The sequence below is a fragment of the Gavia stellata genome, chromosome 2 (assembly GCF_030936135.1).
Source record: "Gavia stellata isolate bGavSte3 chromosome 2, bGavSte3.hap2, whole genome shotgun sequence".
NCBI classification, from domain to species: domain Eukaryota; kingdom Metazoa; phylum Chordata; class Aves; order Gaviiformes; family Gaviidae; genus Gavia; species Gavia stellata.
The window spans coordinates 51,098,149-51,112,076 of record NC_082595.1 but is presented as its reverse complement, the minus strand read 5'-3'; the positions used below and the strand labels follow the sequence as shown (position 1 = coordinate 51,112,076).

At 36.4% G+C, this 13,928-nt stretch overlaps 1 protein-coding gene across 1 annotated transcript in view; it reads left to right on the top strand.

Annotated features, from left to right (window-relative positions):
* ENPP1 (ectonucleotide pyrophosphatase/phosphodiesterase 1) overlaps positions 1-13,928 on the top strand; it is a 62,526-nt gene that overhangs the window by 24,846 nt on the left and 23,752 nt on the right. Inside the window, exons 7-14 of the mRNA XM_059835481.1 lie at positions 4,119-4,198; positions 5,251-5,370; positions 6,490-6,599; positions 7,806-7,871; positions 8,185-8,257; positions 10,289-10,397; positions 11,526-11,657; positions 13,205-13,236. Coding sequence (XP_059691464.1) covers positions 4,119-4,198; positions 5,251-5,370; positions 6,490-6,599; positions 7,806-7,871; positions 8,185-8,257; positions 10,289-10,397; positions 11,526-11,657; positions 13,205-13,236 — 722 coding nt within the window. The remainder of the gene's footprint in view (positions 1-4,118; positions 4,199-5,250; positions 5,371-6,489; positions 6,600-7,805; positions 7,872-8,184; positions 8,258-10,288; positions 10,398-11,525; positions 11,658-13,204; positions 13,237-13,928) is intronic.

Below are 13,928 nucleotides of genomic sequence, written 5' to 3'. Positions count from 1 at the left end.
AGAAAAGGGCCCTTTGGATTTTCAGTGAAACCTTAAAAATTATTAAGTAGCCCTTCCTATATTTAGGAGGTGGGCACTTTTGGCTGTGAGCTTACTTCATTTTTATTTCTTCAAAATAGAAGAAAACACTTTTTACTGTATACTGCATATTGTTTCATTTAGATAGAATAGCTTTGGAAAATGGAAAGCAAGGTAGAAAGCATTTCATTATACTTGAAGATAGAGGAGGAAGAGATTAGGAACAGATCATACAGAAGGGCTGGTAGAAATGTGATGAATCTGAGAGAACCTTGATTTAACAAACATTTTCAGAAGAAATGAGAGACTCATAAGTACATATTTTTTCCTGTAGGTTTTATACTGTCTTAACTTTTATACTGTGTTACTTAACTTTGTAGTGTCTAAGTAACTTTAGTTACTTTTCCTGTCTCTATTTTGGCTGCGGTCTGTAAAGAACCGATGGCATTTCTTGTCTGAAAAATATGCCAATCTTCTTGTCATTCATAAATTACTACCTGGGGTGGCTGGTTGCAGTTTGACTAAAAATAAATCTGTAAAAATAGCTGCTTTTTGTACAGTGGTTGTTACAACCTGATCTGTTCCAGAGAATAACAATTCACAGATGTATTTGAGGTTTTAGCTTTTTTTTTCCCCCCATGTTAGAATAAAACAAGGCATTTGAAACAATTTCATAACATGCGATTATAAAAATTTTCAACTGAAGAAGACTTCTTGGACACTGAGAGGAGAGGCTGACTATTGCAAATGGTTATAGCTCTGGCTGAGATACAAGATGATGGTGCCACAGAGCATCTGTAGGACTTCCAGGCTGTGACATCCACTTCCCCATGTAAAATTTCTTCATTCTTTGGTCTGGATAGGCTACAATGCAACTTCTCTCTTTGACTTCTGTAATAAACTTGTATTTCTGTTTCCACTGAAACCATGGCAAATTCTGACCACTAAAAAATACAAATCTCAAAGGCACTTCACTTCTCCAGATCCATGGGGTTTTTGATGGTCAAAACTTATATTTTTAAAGGATTCTGAAAACAAAATGTCTAATAACACATGTTTTAGACAGAATAAAATAAGGAACAGTCTGAGGAAAAAATTATTTCTGTATTATGTCTACAGTTCTACATTACTGTGGAACTTTTTTTTGTAATCTGATAGAAGATTTTTATGCTATGATATACCACAGGATATGCAGTTTCTCTTGTTACAAAACCTTGCTTTCTAGTCTTTTTTTTTTTCCCCCTCACAGTAAAATGGTGGGTGAAAAGCTCAGATAAGGCAAACTTTCTTCAGTAAGAGAAAAATAGTCTCATGAATGAAAATTGATGGGTGTATATCACATGATGCTCTTGCAGCCTTTGCTTTCAGTGTTTGTAGGCACTGAAAATGGTGGAAGCAGTCATACTGTAAAGACAAACATTTCTATGAGTGCATAAATGCTGCTACAGTATTTTACTGTGCAGGAGGAGGTAACAAAATCTATCCCTCTGTCGTGGATGAGTAACAATAACAGAAAAATTGCTTGACTATTGCTGAAAAATTGTATTGAATCCTTTTGAAGTTCATAGTTACACGTTTCACAGGACTAGTAAATGTTCAAAAAGACACACAGTTTATGAATGACAGCATTTACAAAGCAGTGAAGAGTTATGCACATCAAGTAACTTCTTGGACTGCCCAGTTCTTTATTAAATTGAACTGTGCTAAATCCCTGGATTTTCCTTTTTAAAACACTTGAGGACAAGTGCAGCATTGTGTTCGATAAAAATATTTCCATTATTTAGTCCTCTTAATTCACCCATGCCTACAATGAAATTCTGCTGTCTCCTTGGAGAAATCTGTTACAGTGGATGTCTGTAAGACAAGATCAGAATTGCACTTTTAGCAAGTTTCGTTATACACACATGTGTGCACACACACACTCTGCTACCTGCTGAAAAGTGGGCAATTCAGCATGGAGCTGAGAGTTGTCTGTGAACTCAGGCATAGCCATAATGTGTGCCTGTGGGGTTCAGAGAAAACATTTTCACATATGTCTATGCTGTGATATCATAATTTTTAAATAAATCCTCCTTTTGTCTTTGGTTTTCTTTAACTAAGACAACAAGCCAAAAAGAAGAAAGATAACTCTTATGGAAAGTCCCAGCAAAACCCCATAGGATTTTGGACAAAACAAGGTTTAAGTATATTTTTCTCTCACTTTAAAAACAAAACCAAGTCACCCCAACCTCCCACCCCACCACATCCACCAAAAAACCTACAATTTGGGAAAACAGCCTCAACAACAGATTTGGAAATGGTTGAAATGCATCAAGTGTGTTACAGCAGCAAAAAAGGTACAAGTGATGATTTATTCCTACAAAATGCAAATGTGGGAGAGAATGTCTATGTAACTTAAAAGGATTTCTTTTTCTGGCTTTGCTTCTTTTTCTCATTTAGCTCAAATTGATTACTTCAACTGAGAGCTAATCCAAAGCTCCAATCCAATGAGTTCAAAGTGCCTTGACACAACACTTCTTATATTATCAAAACTTTAATTTCTATTTTATTTATGTTATATATAATGACCCAGAGGGCCAGTGAAGAAGGCCCAGTGGTCGTCTTCCTACAGGATCATTACTGCGAGCTCTTTAGCATCACTTGAAGTGGTTTTATCACATAGTATTTTTGAAGCCATTAATGAAGGCTTCTTTTTCTTTTTTCTTCCTGAAAATCAGGGTCCATACATTTGCCTGTGGAAATTTAGGCACCTAACTTAAGTAAGCTTTGCTTAAGTGCTTTGGCCTGGCTAATGACTCTTCATACTGACAAATACTGTGCACTAATCTCCTTAGAAACCTATGATTTTTATATCAAGACAAAGTAAACTTTGAGATTCATCCTAGAATAAGAGCTTATTTTTATTTTAAAAAACAAAAAGGGGAATGCAAAATAAATAGTTGATTGAGAGAGCCAGGGCACCACTGTGCCAGAGGCCACTTCATCTCTGCGAGTGAGTGCCCAGCGTGAAGTAGCTAGTTGGTCTCAGGCTCCAGACTTCACTTACCACACACCAGGGCTACTTTAGAGGATGTGAGTTATTTGATTATTCATTCTTATCTATGCATGCTTTTTATAAGGACTGTAAGTTTTGCTCATGTGACTACTGAAATCAGTCATCAGGAATATATAAAACTTATATTAATAGCAATTTAGTCATGTTACCAAAAATTGTAACCAAGAAAACTCTCTAAACTAAATGATAGTTTAGAAAGCAGCGCTGGGTGCATGGGGGATTTTTCCTCCTAGCATGCACACCCAGTTGAAATCATGACAAGTATTTAAACAGTTAACAAAGTTAGTTACGCCTACTGGTCCCACTCCTTAGCTAACTATTGGTTAGTATCTTTCTTACTTCATCTTAAAGATGCAGTTCTCTTTTAATTCACGACGCATGCCCAGAGAGTAGGGGGCTTCTTTGGGTTGGGGGCTTCTTTGGGTTGGGGGCTTTTCTAGTGTGGTTTTTAACATAATGAGGTAGGTTCAGCCTTAGGACACCCATTTGGGGCATTTTACTGACTTTGCTGTTTGGTGTGTAAACAATACCAAGTTTCAAGGTTGTATATCAGTCATTATCAGGTGACCCAGAAGCTCCTCCAAGGTGCTATATCTCATTATACTGTTTATCTCCAGGTAAACAACATCAACATAACCCAATACAGCCAGTCACCACAGCCAGCCTGTTTCCAGGAAAACTAATGCATCTTTCAGTTTATGGGATGCAGTATCTTCTTAACTTATCTATACAAAGTTTGCACAAAAAGGGTCTGTTCTTTGTATGCTAACTAAATTGTTTAAGTTTTTGGTATCAGTCAGATCATAAATGAATGTGGGAAGAAGAATAAAGTATTAACTCCACAATTTTAAAGAACAAAAACTTTCTGGAGATCTCTGTTGTTGTTGGTTTTGTGTTTTTTGGGGTGTTTTTTGTGGGGTTTTTTCATTAGTTTTTTGTTTCTTTGTTTGTTTTTGGTTTTTTTTAATAATCTTCATGAGAGAAACTTGCAAGGGATTCTATTTCTGTAATTTTGCTGATTTTTTTTTTTTTTTCTTCCCTCTAGAGAAATGTGGAACATACAGCTCCAGCATGAGACCAGTGTATCCTTCAAAAACCTTTCCCAATCATTACTCCATCGTCACAGTAAGATCTCCTGTATATTATGTTTTTCCACTATTGAAGAGACTTCATTATCAAGTTGTCTCCATAGGAAAAGTACATTTTTTGGTGAATTATTGAAATAATAGGATTTCTGTTCAGAATATGAAAATGTATATATTATACTTTTTAGATGAACAGTCATTATATAACACATATTCGTATAGGAGGAAAAAGAAAAATGGAGGTTTTCAACACCGAGTACAGGCTTCATCATGTCAAAACTAAAACTCAATCATATGCTTGAGGATCTGCACCTTCTTTCTTATCTTCCCAGTTTGTCAGGACTGTCTTTTAGTAAGTGAGGAGCAGAGGTTCAGGAATAAGGCTGTTTAGTTGTGTGAGTGAGTTGTGAATGAGGTTTAGTTGTGTAATCCTCACAAATATCCATGATTGAATATGCAACTAAGAGGCGTTAATCATACCCTGCAGCCATGTGAGGGTGTCCCTAAATACAGTATAGAGCTTTGTCTCAGCCCCCCATTCTTGTGAAAAGTAGCAGGCATGGTGTTTGTCAGGGTTCTAATGGTGGTGGCGTTATGTTATATCCTTTAGTGGAAAAAGAATCTAGTCTGCCCGAACGCAAAGCACAAAGTCTGTTAAAACTACCTAACATCTGGTGCCTTCGAGCACTTCTTTGACTGCTTATGTAATGGTTATCCCCAGCTAGAGCTTTCACCCACTGATGTGCAATTCTCCTTTGAAATCCCCAGTTTTTGGTCATGTGATGGAGGTCCAGCATAGGTTATTGCTTTGTCATTGGTACTAAAGATACAACAAATGCGTGAACTGAGACGGTGTCTTTTGGTTTGATCCCAGTGCAAGTTGCTTGCCTATTTTTTTTTTCTTTAAGAATTGGAAGGTAGGTCTTGGTAGCAATGGTAGGTGATGTTGTTAAACTTGAGCCTTGAGATACTAGTGGAGTAGAAGTCAGGTATAGATTATTCACTGGCCATATTTGTCTAATGGCTCTGTTTGTCTAGCCAGGAGGTTCTTTTCCTTTATAACACTGCAACAAAGTATACTCTCAATTGCAGGGGCTGTATCCTGAATCTCATGGTATAATTGATAACAAGATGTATGACCCCAAAAGAAATGCATCCTTCACCCTTAAAAGTGAAGAGAAGTTTAATCCACAGTGGTACCAAGGACAGCCTGTAAGTATTAATAGACTGCTGAGAATGTACATTGGCCTGTTGTTTTGTTACTTAATATCACTGACATGTATAGTGATGTTGAAAGAGTACAGAGGGTACTTCTAAGTCAGCCAAGAAGCATTACTCAGCATGTTTAGGAATTGCCGTACTAGAGCTGCAAAATGACAAATGAAACAAAGTGTAACAGATTTTGTTGAACTTAAATGGAATTTTCTCTAAGGAGAAAACTAGCTTAAAATAACTAATAAAGATACCAGATTTTGTTCTGTTTTTAATATGAAGTGGGCTTGCAGTTAACTTCTCTGAGGAAATCGATAGACCAGTTAGTCTTAGTAATAAGCAGTATTAAAGGTTTACACTCTGCCCAAATTACTACTAAGTCTAAAGATGCTGTTTTAAAAGAAAACGTCTTCGTTCAATCATACAGCTATGGCAAATCTACCATCAAAATGAAGTGGCGTGGAAAAGTTTGGGTGAGTGCCAGCCTGAAGAATAGCAAGGGAACAGATGCAACCATTTAGTAATGTGGGGAGGCCCGATTTTTTTTTTTTTACTTTTTAATTATTTTTGAGGAAAGAACACACAAGTGTAGACTTCACGGGCCACTGAGAAGAAATTGCTGTACAAGTCAGGCAGGAAAACATGCAAAAGTTAGACAGAAATCTGCAAATCATGAGATCAGCAGTAAAATCAGAAGAGCTGACTAAACTCTCACTCCCATGTTTCAGAGTATGTGAGGCATAGGTCCTCGGAACATTCCCACCCCTTCTTGTTTCACTGTTCTTGAGTAGTTTTCCCTTCCTGGTGTTCAGCCATGGTTCTACCATAGTGTTATTGCTCCATCCATGGGAGCTAATGGTTCCTACTTCCGTCCTGGCTCCCTCTGTTGTAGCAGCAGAAGAGATGTGAGTGTTTGCCATAAGTGATCCGGCTGCAAGGTATATCTGGACTGGAGACAGCGATGACATGCAAGATTGACTGTCCGGAGTGGTCCACTTGCATTTTTAGTTTTTGATCTTGCTGAAAGGTGCAGAGCTGGTGGGAGCAGTAGTGGATCTGGCAGTTACTCAGCTAATTCAGTGGCCTGCACTAATGATGGCTATTGTTCTTCTCCTGCAGATTTGGCTAACAGCTATGTACCAAGGTCTAAAAGCAGGTACATTCTTTTGGCCTGGGTCAGACGTAGCAGTTAATGGAACCTTTCCAAACCTGTATGAAAAATACAATAGGTATGTAAACTCCTGTGTCTTGGATGAATATTTTACTTTAACTGTTGCAATGGGACAGATGCCAGAGAAAGCATTTTTTTTTTCCTGCTTTTCTAAATAATTATACACAACATGAAAAAAAGATAGGATCCAATTAGCTTGGTTTCAGTATAATGCAGATTCTTTGTCTAATCGTTTTGTCTTTCCTCAGCAAACATTTTACAGGAAAGATGTGGAAAAAGCAGCTTTAAGAGCAGTCAGCTTTGAAGCTGTAGTGCTTTTCTGTTTCTATTTATAAAAATCTTTTGTGAGTGTGTCTAGAGTCCTTCAATCCAAACTTCTCATGCAATGAATGGATCAGGTCTTGATGTGATACTGTCTATGAAAACTGAATTTTTACTGTTGGCTGTGGTAAATTGTTCCAATGTAAAATAATTTTCATTGCAAATTTTGAAAATATTTCACATTTAGTCAGTAATTGCTCTTCACTACAATTAAACATTTTCTGCCTAATGAAAATTCTACATAAATCTGTTTATCACCATTTATTTAATAATCTCAAATCTCACCCAAGAAATCAGGCTTTTCATTTCTATCTTCCTAGGATCATTTTCTCTTCCTACACCCTTCATATAGCATGGAAATTCTGATTCTTGACTTACTACCTACATTTATTTTCTCTAGGAACATGTACGTTGTTATTTTTGTTAAGTAGCTGAATTACTAACTTTGGGTGCCTCATATTGTTACAGGTCAACATGCTTATTTGTTGGTCTACTTCATTAACCTATGTAGAGCATCTACTTTGTGACATAGTATGAAAACGTATTCAAACTGTTTAAACATTTTAAAAAAAACCCCACAAATGACCCCCGAACAAAAACTTTTTCAAAACATAATACAGGAATCAAAACCTGTACATGACTTTGCACCTTGAAGCCAATTATTCTCTTTGTATAATAAACACAAGGAATACTGGGAGCTTTATTCTAATCACATTGCAATCAATGGGGACAATATTCAAGGGAGCTTTAGATCAGGCCATTAACCCCTGTAGAGTCACAGGCAATTAGCATAGATAAACTTGCATACTGCTAAATAGCTGTTAATGGCATCCAGATGAATTCAATTTTCTCTACCAAAGTACATTGATTTTGTAATGGGTGACTAAAATTTTTTAGCTCTTGGAAATAAATGGTTGGTTGATCTCGTACTGTTCTGATACAGCTCAATCGCCTTTGAAGAAAGGGTAGTAACTGTTCTTCGCTGGCTGCAGTTACCTGAAGATGAAAGGTAGGTATACAATTGCAAGTGTAAGTTCCTGTTTGAGTGATATTGCAATGAATTACTTTGAAAATATTATTTCTGTTTTAAACAATATCTTCTGCATTATTCTAACAATGTGAAAATATTATTTAATGCAAGCCTGTTTCTATGACTGAAACATTTTTTTATTAAGTTACATATCTCTATTTCTCTTTAATGTGTCCTTCCTCTGAATTATAGTGTTGTTTCCAATATTTGATATCCATTGTTGAAATATAATCTCTTCAAACTGTCTCAACGCGTATGTAAAATATTACATTTTTGGTACTGTTTGATATAGACCACACTTTTACACTCTGTATTTAGAAGAACCAGATTCCTCAGGCCATAAGTTTGGACCAGTAAGCAGTGGAGTAAGTAGTTTTGTAGTTTCTTCTTTTTTTTTCTTTTATATTTTAATTTGAAGCTTTGCTGTGACTCTATTATAACTTCTGTAATTCACGTTAGATTAATCAAGACTGTGTTCAGTATGCTTATTAGGAAAAAAATTGTGACTAGACAGCCTATCCATAATTGACGAAGCATGTGATAAACAGCCTATTTAGTCAGTCTAATTTTTATTTTCTTTATTTCAATAACTTTTAAATTGCCAAAGTGTGTTTAGGTATGTCTTGTATGTTGTTTTATCTGCTCCTACTAATTCTTTATGACCATTTTGGGGTGGGCAGGGAGGGGGACAGAAAATTGTATGCTTCCAATTTAGCAAGAATAGGGACTTCTATAGCAATGGTCCAAGTTTTGGTGTTTAAGTATTTATGTTACAATTGTCATTCATTTTTCCCCAGTCTCTGTGCAAAGGTTAGATGAATATTGGTCTTATTTCCCTGCAGTTAGATTTTATGCCTTCTTGGAAAGAGAGTGATTAAAGGGACATTCACCCCATCACAGTCTGTGGTGTACCTATTGTATAAATAAGAAGTCTTTGGGACTGCTACTTTTTTCAAAAGTACTAAGTAGCTTTACATTTTAACAAACTGAAGTGAAAAACGCAAAGGAAAAAGCTCTTGGAAGTTCAGGAACATTGTAAAATTCTCCCATCTTGAACATGCAGGAAGTTTGGGCATCTTAACTAGGTGTTTAACCTCAGTGGTGACAACAATAGAAAGCTCTTGCCAATTTCTCTTGAGGTGTGAGCAGTTACTGTTCCTGTAAGGAACTGTAAGATGAATGTAAGTGCCCAGTGAAGAAGCAGACAACTAATTGGAACTGCAGTATAGAGAACATATTTAAATTGGTTATCCTTTTCTTTGGTTAATAAGTGGATCTGAAATTCTGTATGTCGGGAATGGTCTGGAGAGAAAGACCCTGAGGGTTTGTACGTAGTCTCCCCAGGAGCATCTCTGTTCACCCAAAACAAGGCAGCTTATATAAGTAGTTCAATGAGGTAACAGAATGACTTGATTTAAAAATACTTTTTTTGGTTTGTTTACTTAGCAGGTATTCAAAAGTAGCCCCAGTGGCTGTACCTATGCAAGTAAGCTTGAATGCCAGACCTCTGATCACAAACAGTACTAGACTGGTAGCTTGTTCTTTGGCTTTTTCAGTCCCTTTAAACTAGTTTGGTCTGAGACTAATATTCAGTCCCAAATTCAAGGACAGTTTGCTTCAGGGTTTCTTGCAACAAGGATTTTGAGGAAGAGTGCCACAGGCTTGGCTTCCTCTGTTCTCTTCAGCCCTCTGGTATTCTCCCATCTGCATTCCCTGTTGTCCTCGTTTGTGCATCTGGTAATGCAACAAATGTCCTCAATTTCATACTTTAAAACCACCCTTAGTGGTTTTAATCTGGTGTGTTGCATGTGGTTTTTTTGTTTTTGGTTTTTTTTTAAAAAGTCTTCAACTGAAATAACACATAAAAATGTGCAGCTGTGTTTTAGTACAGCGTGGGGCCAAGAGCTGTATAGTGTAGATATAGCCAGTCTTTTGTAGATGGAGGTAGCCCTGAGCAGTGCAGGTGCCAGGCAGTCTGCAGGCTCCCATTTTTATTTAGCAGTATAGGTGTACCTGTTGAGTCCGTTCTCAGTAGATGTAAAGACTATGCATCTAAAGGGTGTACAACTGAGAACAGTAGGAACAGGCAAAAAGCAGGTTTAACGGGGTATTGAGAATGCTGTAAGTCTCCTGTCGTCACAGTTCCTCCTGTTAGTGTGCGCTATGTGTGCTCCCTGTCACGTGAGTTTGGGGGTTACTGCACAGTTTTACGTTCCTGGTGTCCTTCGTTTATGTCTGGACTGCATCTAGCCTTGAATGGTCTATAAGAAGAGCTCCTTATTCTTTGTTAGCTTATACTGTTACAGTTTTAAATTTATTTGCTCTCCCTAGAAATACATTATATTTTTAATTGAAGTGATAAACATTTACTTTACATTCCTATTTTTGTCCTGCAGGTCATTATGGCATTACAGAGAGTGGACAACATAGTAGGGATGCTGATGGATGGTCTCAAACAAATGAACTTACATAAATGCCTGAACATTATTTTTATATCAGATCATGGTAAATTCAATTTTATAAAATATAAGAATTTTGAAGAGCTGTTTTTATAAAAGTAATTTTCTGAGTTTATACTTGCATGTTTCTGGCAAGGTTAATGAAACAGCTAATACCTAGAAATTATGTTTTATATTATCAAAGATGATGTAAGAGATGATCACTGAGAATCAGACTATTTTATGGAGGGGAGAAGTGGAGAACATAGGGATTAAATAATTTTCATATTTTATTCCTAATTTCTCTTGTGATCGTTACCAACTGATAAAAGAAATAGAATAAAAAATGTTAATTGTAAAAAATAGATTCAATTTTATTCTTTTAACTACACTACACAGCACTAGTCTGCAAATTGCTGAAGAAGTGAAAATACAAGCCATATCTCAGTTCCCTTGTCCATTATTAGAAGGCTGTGAATATGAGACTTCGATTTATTTCTGCAATAGCTTTTCTGTATATCTGGAATTATTTCTATAGAAAGTTATGTATTTTATCAATTTTTTTTCTACTTCTTTTCCTGACAAACAAAATATAAGCACGCTTCCATGTAGCACAAAATTGACTTGCAGAACTCATTACCACCGGGAATGATCCAAGCCAAATATCTATACAGGTTTAAAAAATATTAATGGAGAGTAAACCTGTCAAGAATTATTAAAAGTAAGAGTTCAAATGCAATATGCAGCTCGAAGTTGCTTTGACTTCTGGAAACTGATACAGAATACTGGGAGAAAGATCAGTCCACAATTATGTGCTTATTGGGTATTTCTCCAGACATGTTACTGAACACTATTAGGTAGGATATTGAGCTAAATGAGTATTTGGTCTGACCATTAATACTTCTCTTAGGCTCATAAGATTTCTTTCCCTTCAGAGAAGAAAATGTGTTTATTGACTCAGTTGGAGTGTCTTTCTCAGCTGAGGAAATGTCTAATTGTGTGTATCTATGTAATGTTTTGTTTTCTTCCACACACGAGTATTGTGGTCTCCTTGGATCAGATATCTTGGGGTTGCTGATAAAAAGACCTGAGAAATTACATTTCTGACTGCTACAACTTAAGTTACATGTTTCCTCAGCAAAGGTACTCTGCATGGATATTCCCATTTTTAGATAAAATTTATTTCCTTTTGCAGGGATGGAAGCAGGGAGCTGCAGAAAAACAGCATATCTGAACAGCTATCTGGATGATGTTCAAGATTTCATAGTAGTACCTGGTCCTGCAGCTCGCCTAAGACCTAATAATGTTCCAGATGAGTATTTCTCTTGTATGTAATTGCTAAACTAATTTTTAGTACTAATTATACCCTTTTGTACTTTATGAATACAAACTTAGGATCCACATATTCCACTGGTAAATCTGAGTGAAGGTCAACTAGGGACAACCTGGATAATGATGAAGAGGACATACTGAGTAGTGCACCTGTGCTTTTAAAGACCATTTGAATTTGCAGGTCTAAAAGTGTATTTGAATCCTACAGATTGCTTTTGCAGGCTGCCTCAGTGTGACCAACTGCAAATTCTCTTGCCTTGTGAATGGCATTCCTTTGAATCAGATCTTTGGTGCTCAAGACAGCCCAAAAATCTCCCCCTCATGTCTCACCTCATTTCCTGATTTACCAGTTTATGTATAATTTTGCTATATTTCTGTCTTAAAATAATGTTAGATTGTCACTATTTTTACATGTTATTTTATGAGTATTATAATATATTTCCTAGTTATTAAAAAAATGGCCTAATGGCCTGACAGCAGTTGAATAAACGGCAAATAAACGTAAGATAATAAACCTGAAAAAAATCAATGAATGCTTACAAATTTTAAACTTTGATTCATTGTGCAGTCTCATTTTAGGTGAATATTTAATGCGTGTATTTTTTGGTACATTTTGATGTTGAATGCAGGTGTTTCCTTCATGTTTCGTAGCTGTGGTGTGTTTTTTTAATCTAGATTATTTTTCTCTATGCCCTTTAAAACTTGTAGGCCTCAACCCCAGTGACTTTGTCCTGTTTACTTCACTGCTTCATGCTATTCTAAACTGTTTCAAATGGTTCCTTGGAGAATGTGGGAATCGAATGCAGTTCCAGGTTCTCCCTGGAAAAACAAGTTCAGGAAGAAGAAAAGCGGAGTATCTCCCGCTTTTGACACGTGCACTGTTTTCATGAAGTATCATAGCTGTCTTATTAGCACTGCCTATATCTTTGCAGGAATTACTAGTGGTTCCCTTGCCAGTGTAATCCTTTATGTACTTTAGTCAAGCATTGGATATCAGACTCAGGACAGAGTAACTGTGTGAAACATAATGGGCTTGTGTTATACAAAAAGTCAAACTAAATAATGTTAATGGTCCGTTTTGGCTTGAGTCTAAGCATCTGAATCTTAGCCAGCTTGCATTTGGCTGTCTTTCTAAGGGTGCTTGCCAGATAAAACTGCTGTCCTGATAGTTGCATTTGTTTCTTTTTCCTTAGAAGTTTATCAGCAAGCAGGAAAAATCCAGCTTGATTAGCACAGCATTTAGTTGCAAAAACTTACTTCTCAGATTATTTTTCTAACTGTGGCTAATGTAGTTTAAAATTTTAAAACTGTAAACAAGTAAGCAAGGGGAGGAGAGACTATGAACTAAAATGTCATAAAAGCAATAGCTTGACAGTTTAGTGATTGTTTTGCTCCATATGGTTTTCATTCTGGAAAAATAATTTCTTATGCCCAGAAATTTTTTTAAGCTAAGCTAATTATATTACGTGATGGGAATGATTTCATTTTACATCTGATTTTTTTTTAACTTAGGTGACTAATTCTTACATATGATTCTTCCAGTTAATTATGAAGGCATTGTCAGAAACCTCACAGTAAGTGTCATCTTATCTGTTGTTCTAGCTTAATTTTTACTGACATTTACAGGTATTTTATAGCATCAGCTGTTTGCTGGGCTACATACGTAGCATCTGGACTTTGAATCAGTGACTGTCCATATGCTATACAGTTAACAACAACAAAAGTAGTTCCATGCAGGGGAAGGGAAGGTCAAAGTTGAGTAAGGTATCATATGGCTATCTGTGGTTGTGCATTAACTAAGATTAATTTCTTTTCACTAACTCCTATCTAGCACTGTATCACGTTGCTCTTCAAACTGGAGAACTTGTGTATCTGGACCATGCTGGCTGAGGGCCCAGTCAGTGTAAAGCTCAGCTCCATTTCCTGGAGAAGCATAGGATTTTTTTTTGTCAGTTCCAGCTTAAGGAATTTGCTTTTCTGCTCTATACCTGGCTTCTGTTCTCTTCTTTTTACCAGAATCTGTTTGCCTCTCAGTTGTGCAGACACCGCTGTCAGTGAGAGCTATGCTGTTTGTATAGACGACTTCAGCATTCAAGAATTCCAATATTACAGTAGAGGGGTGTTTTTTGTTTTGGTTGGCTTTTGGATTTTTTAAAAATCATTAATGGGTCTTAGTTGGTGGAAAAATCTATTTGTCCATGAGTGACTATCTAAAAACCCTTTGAATGTCTGTTACTTTCTGTATTACAGAGCTGTAGAATTATTG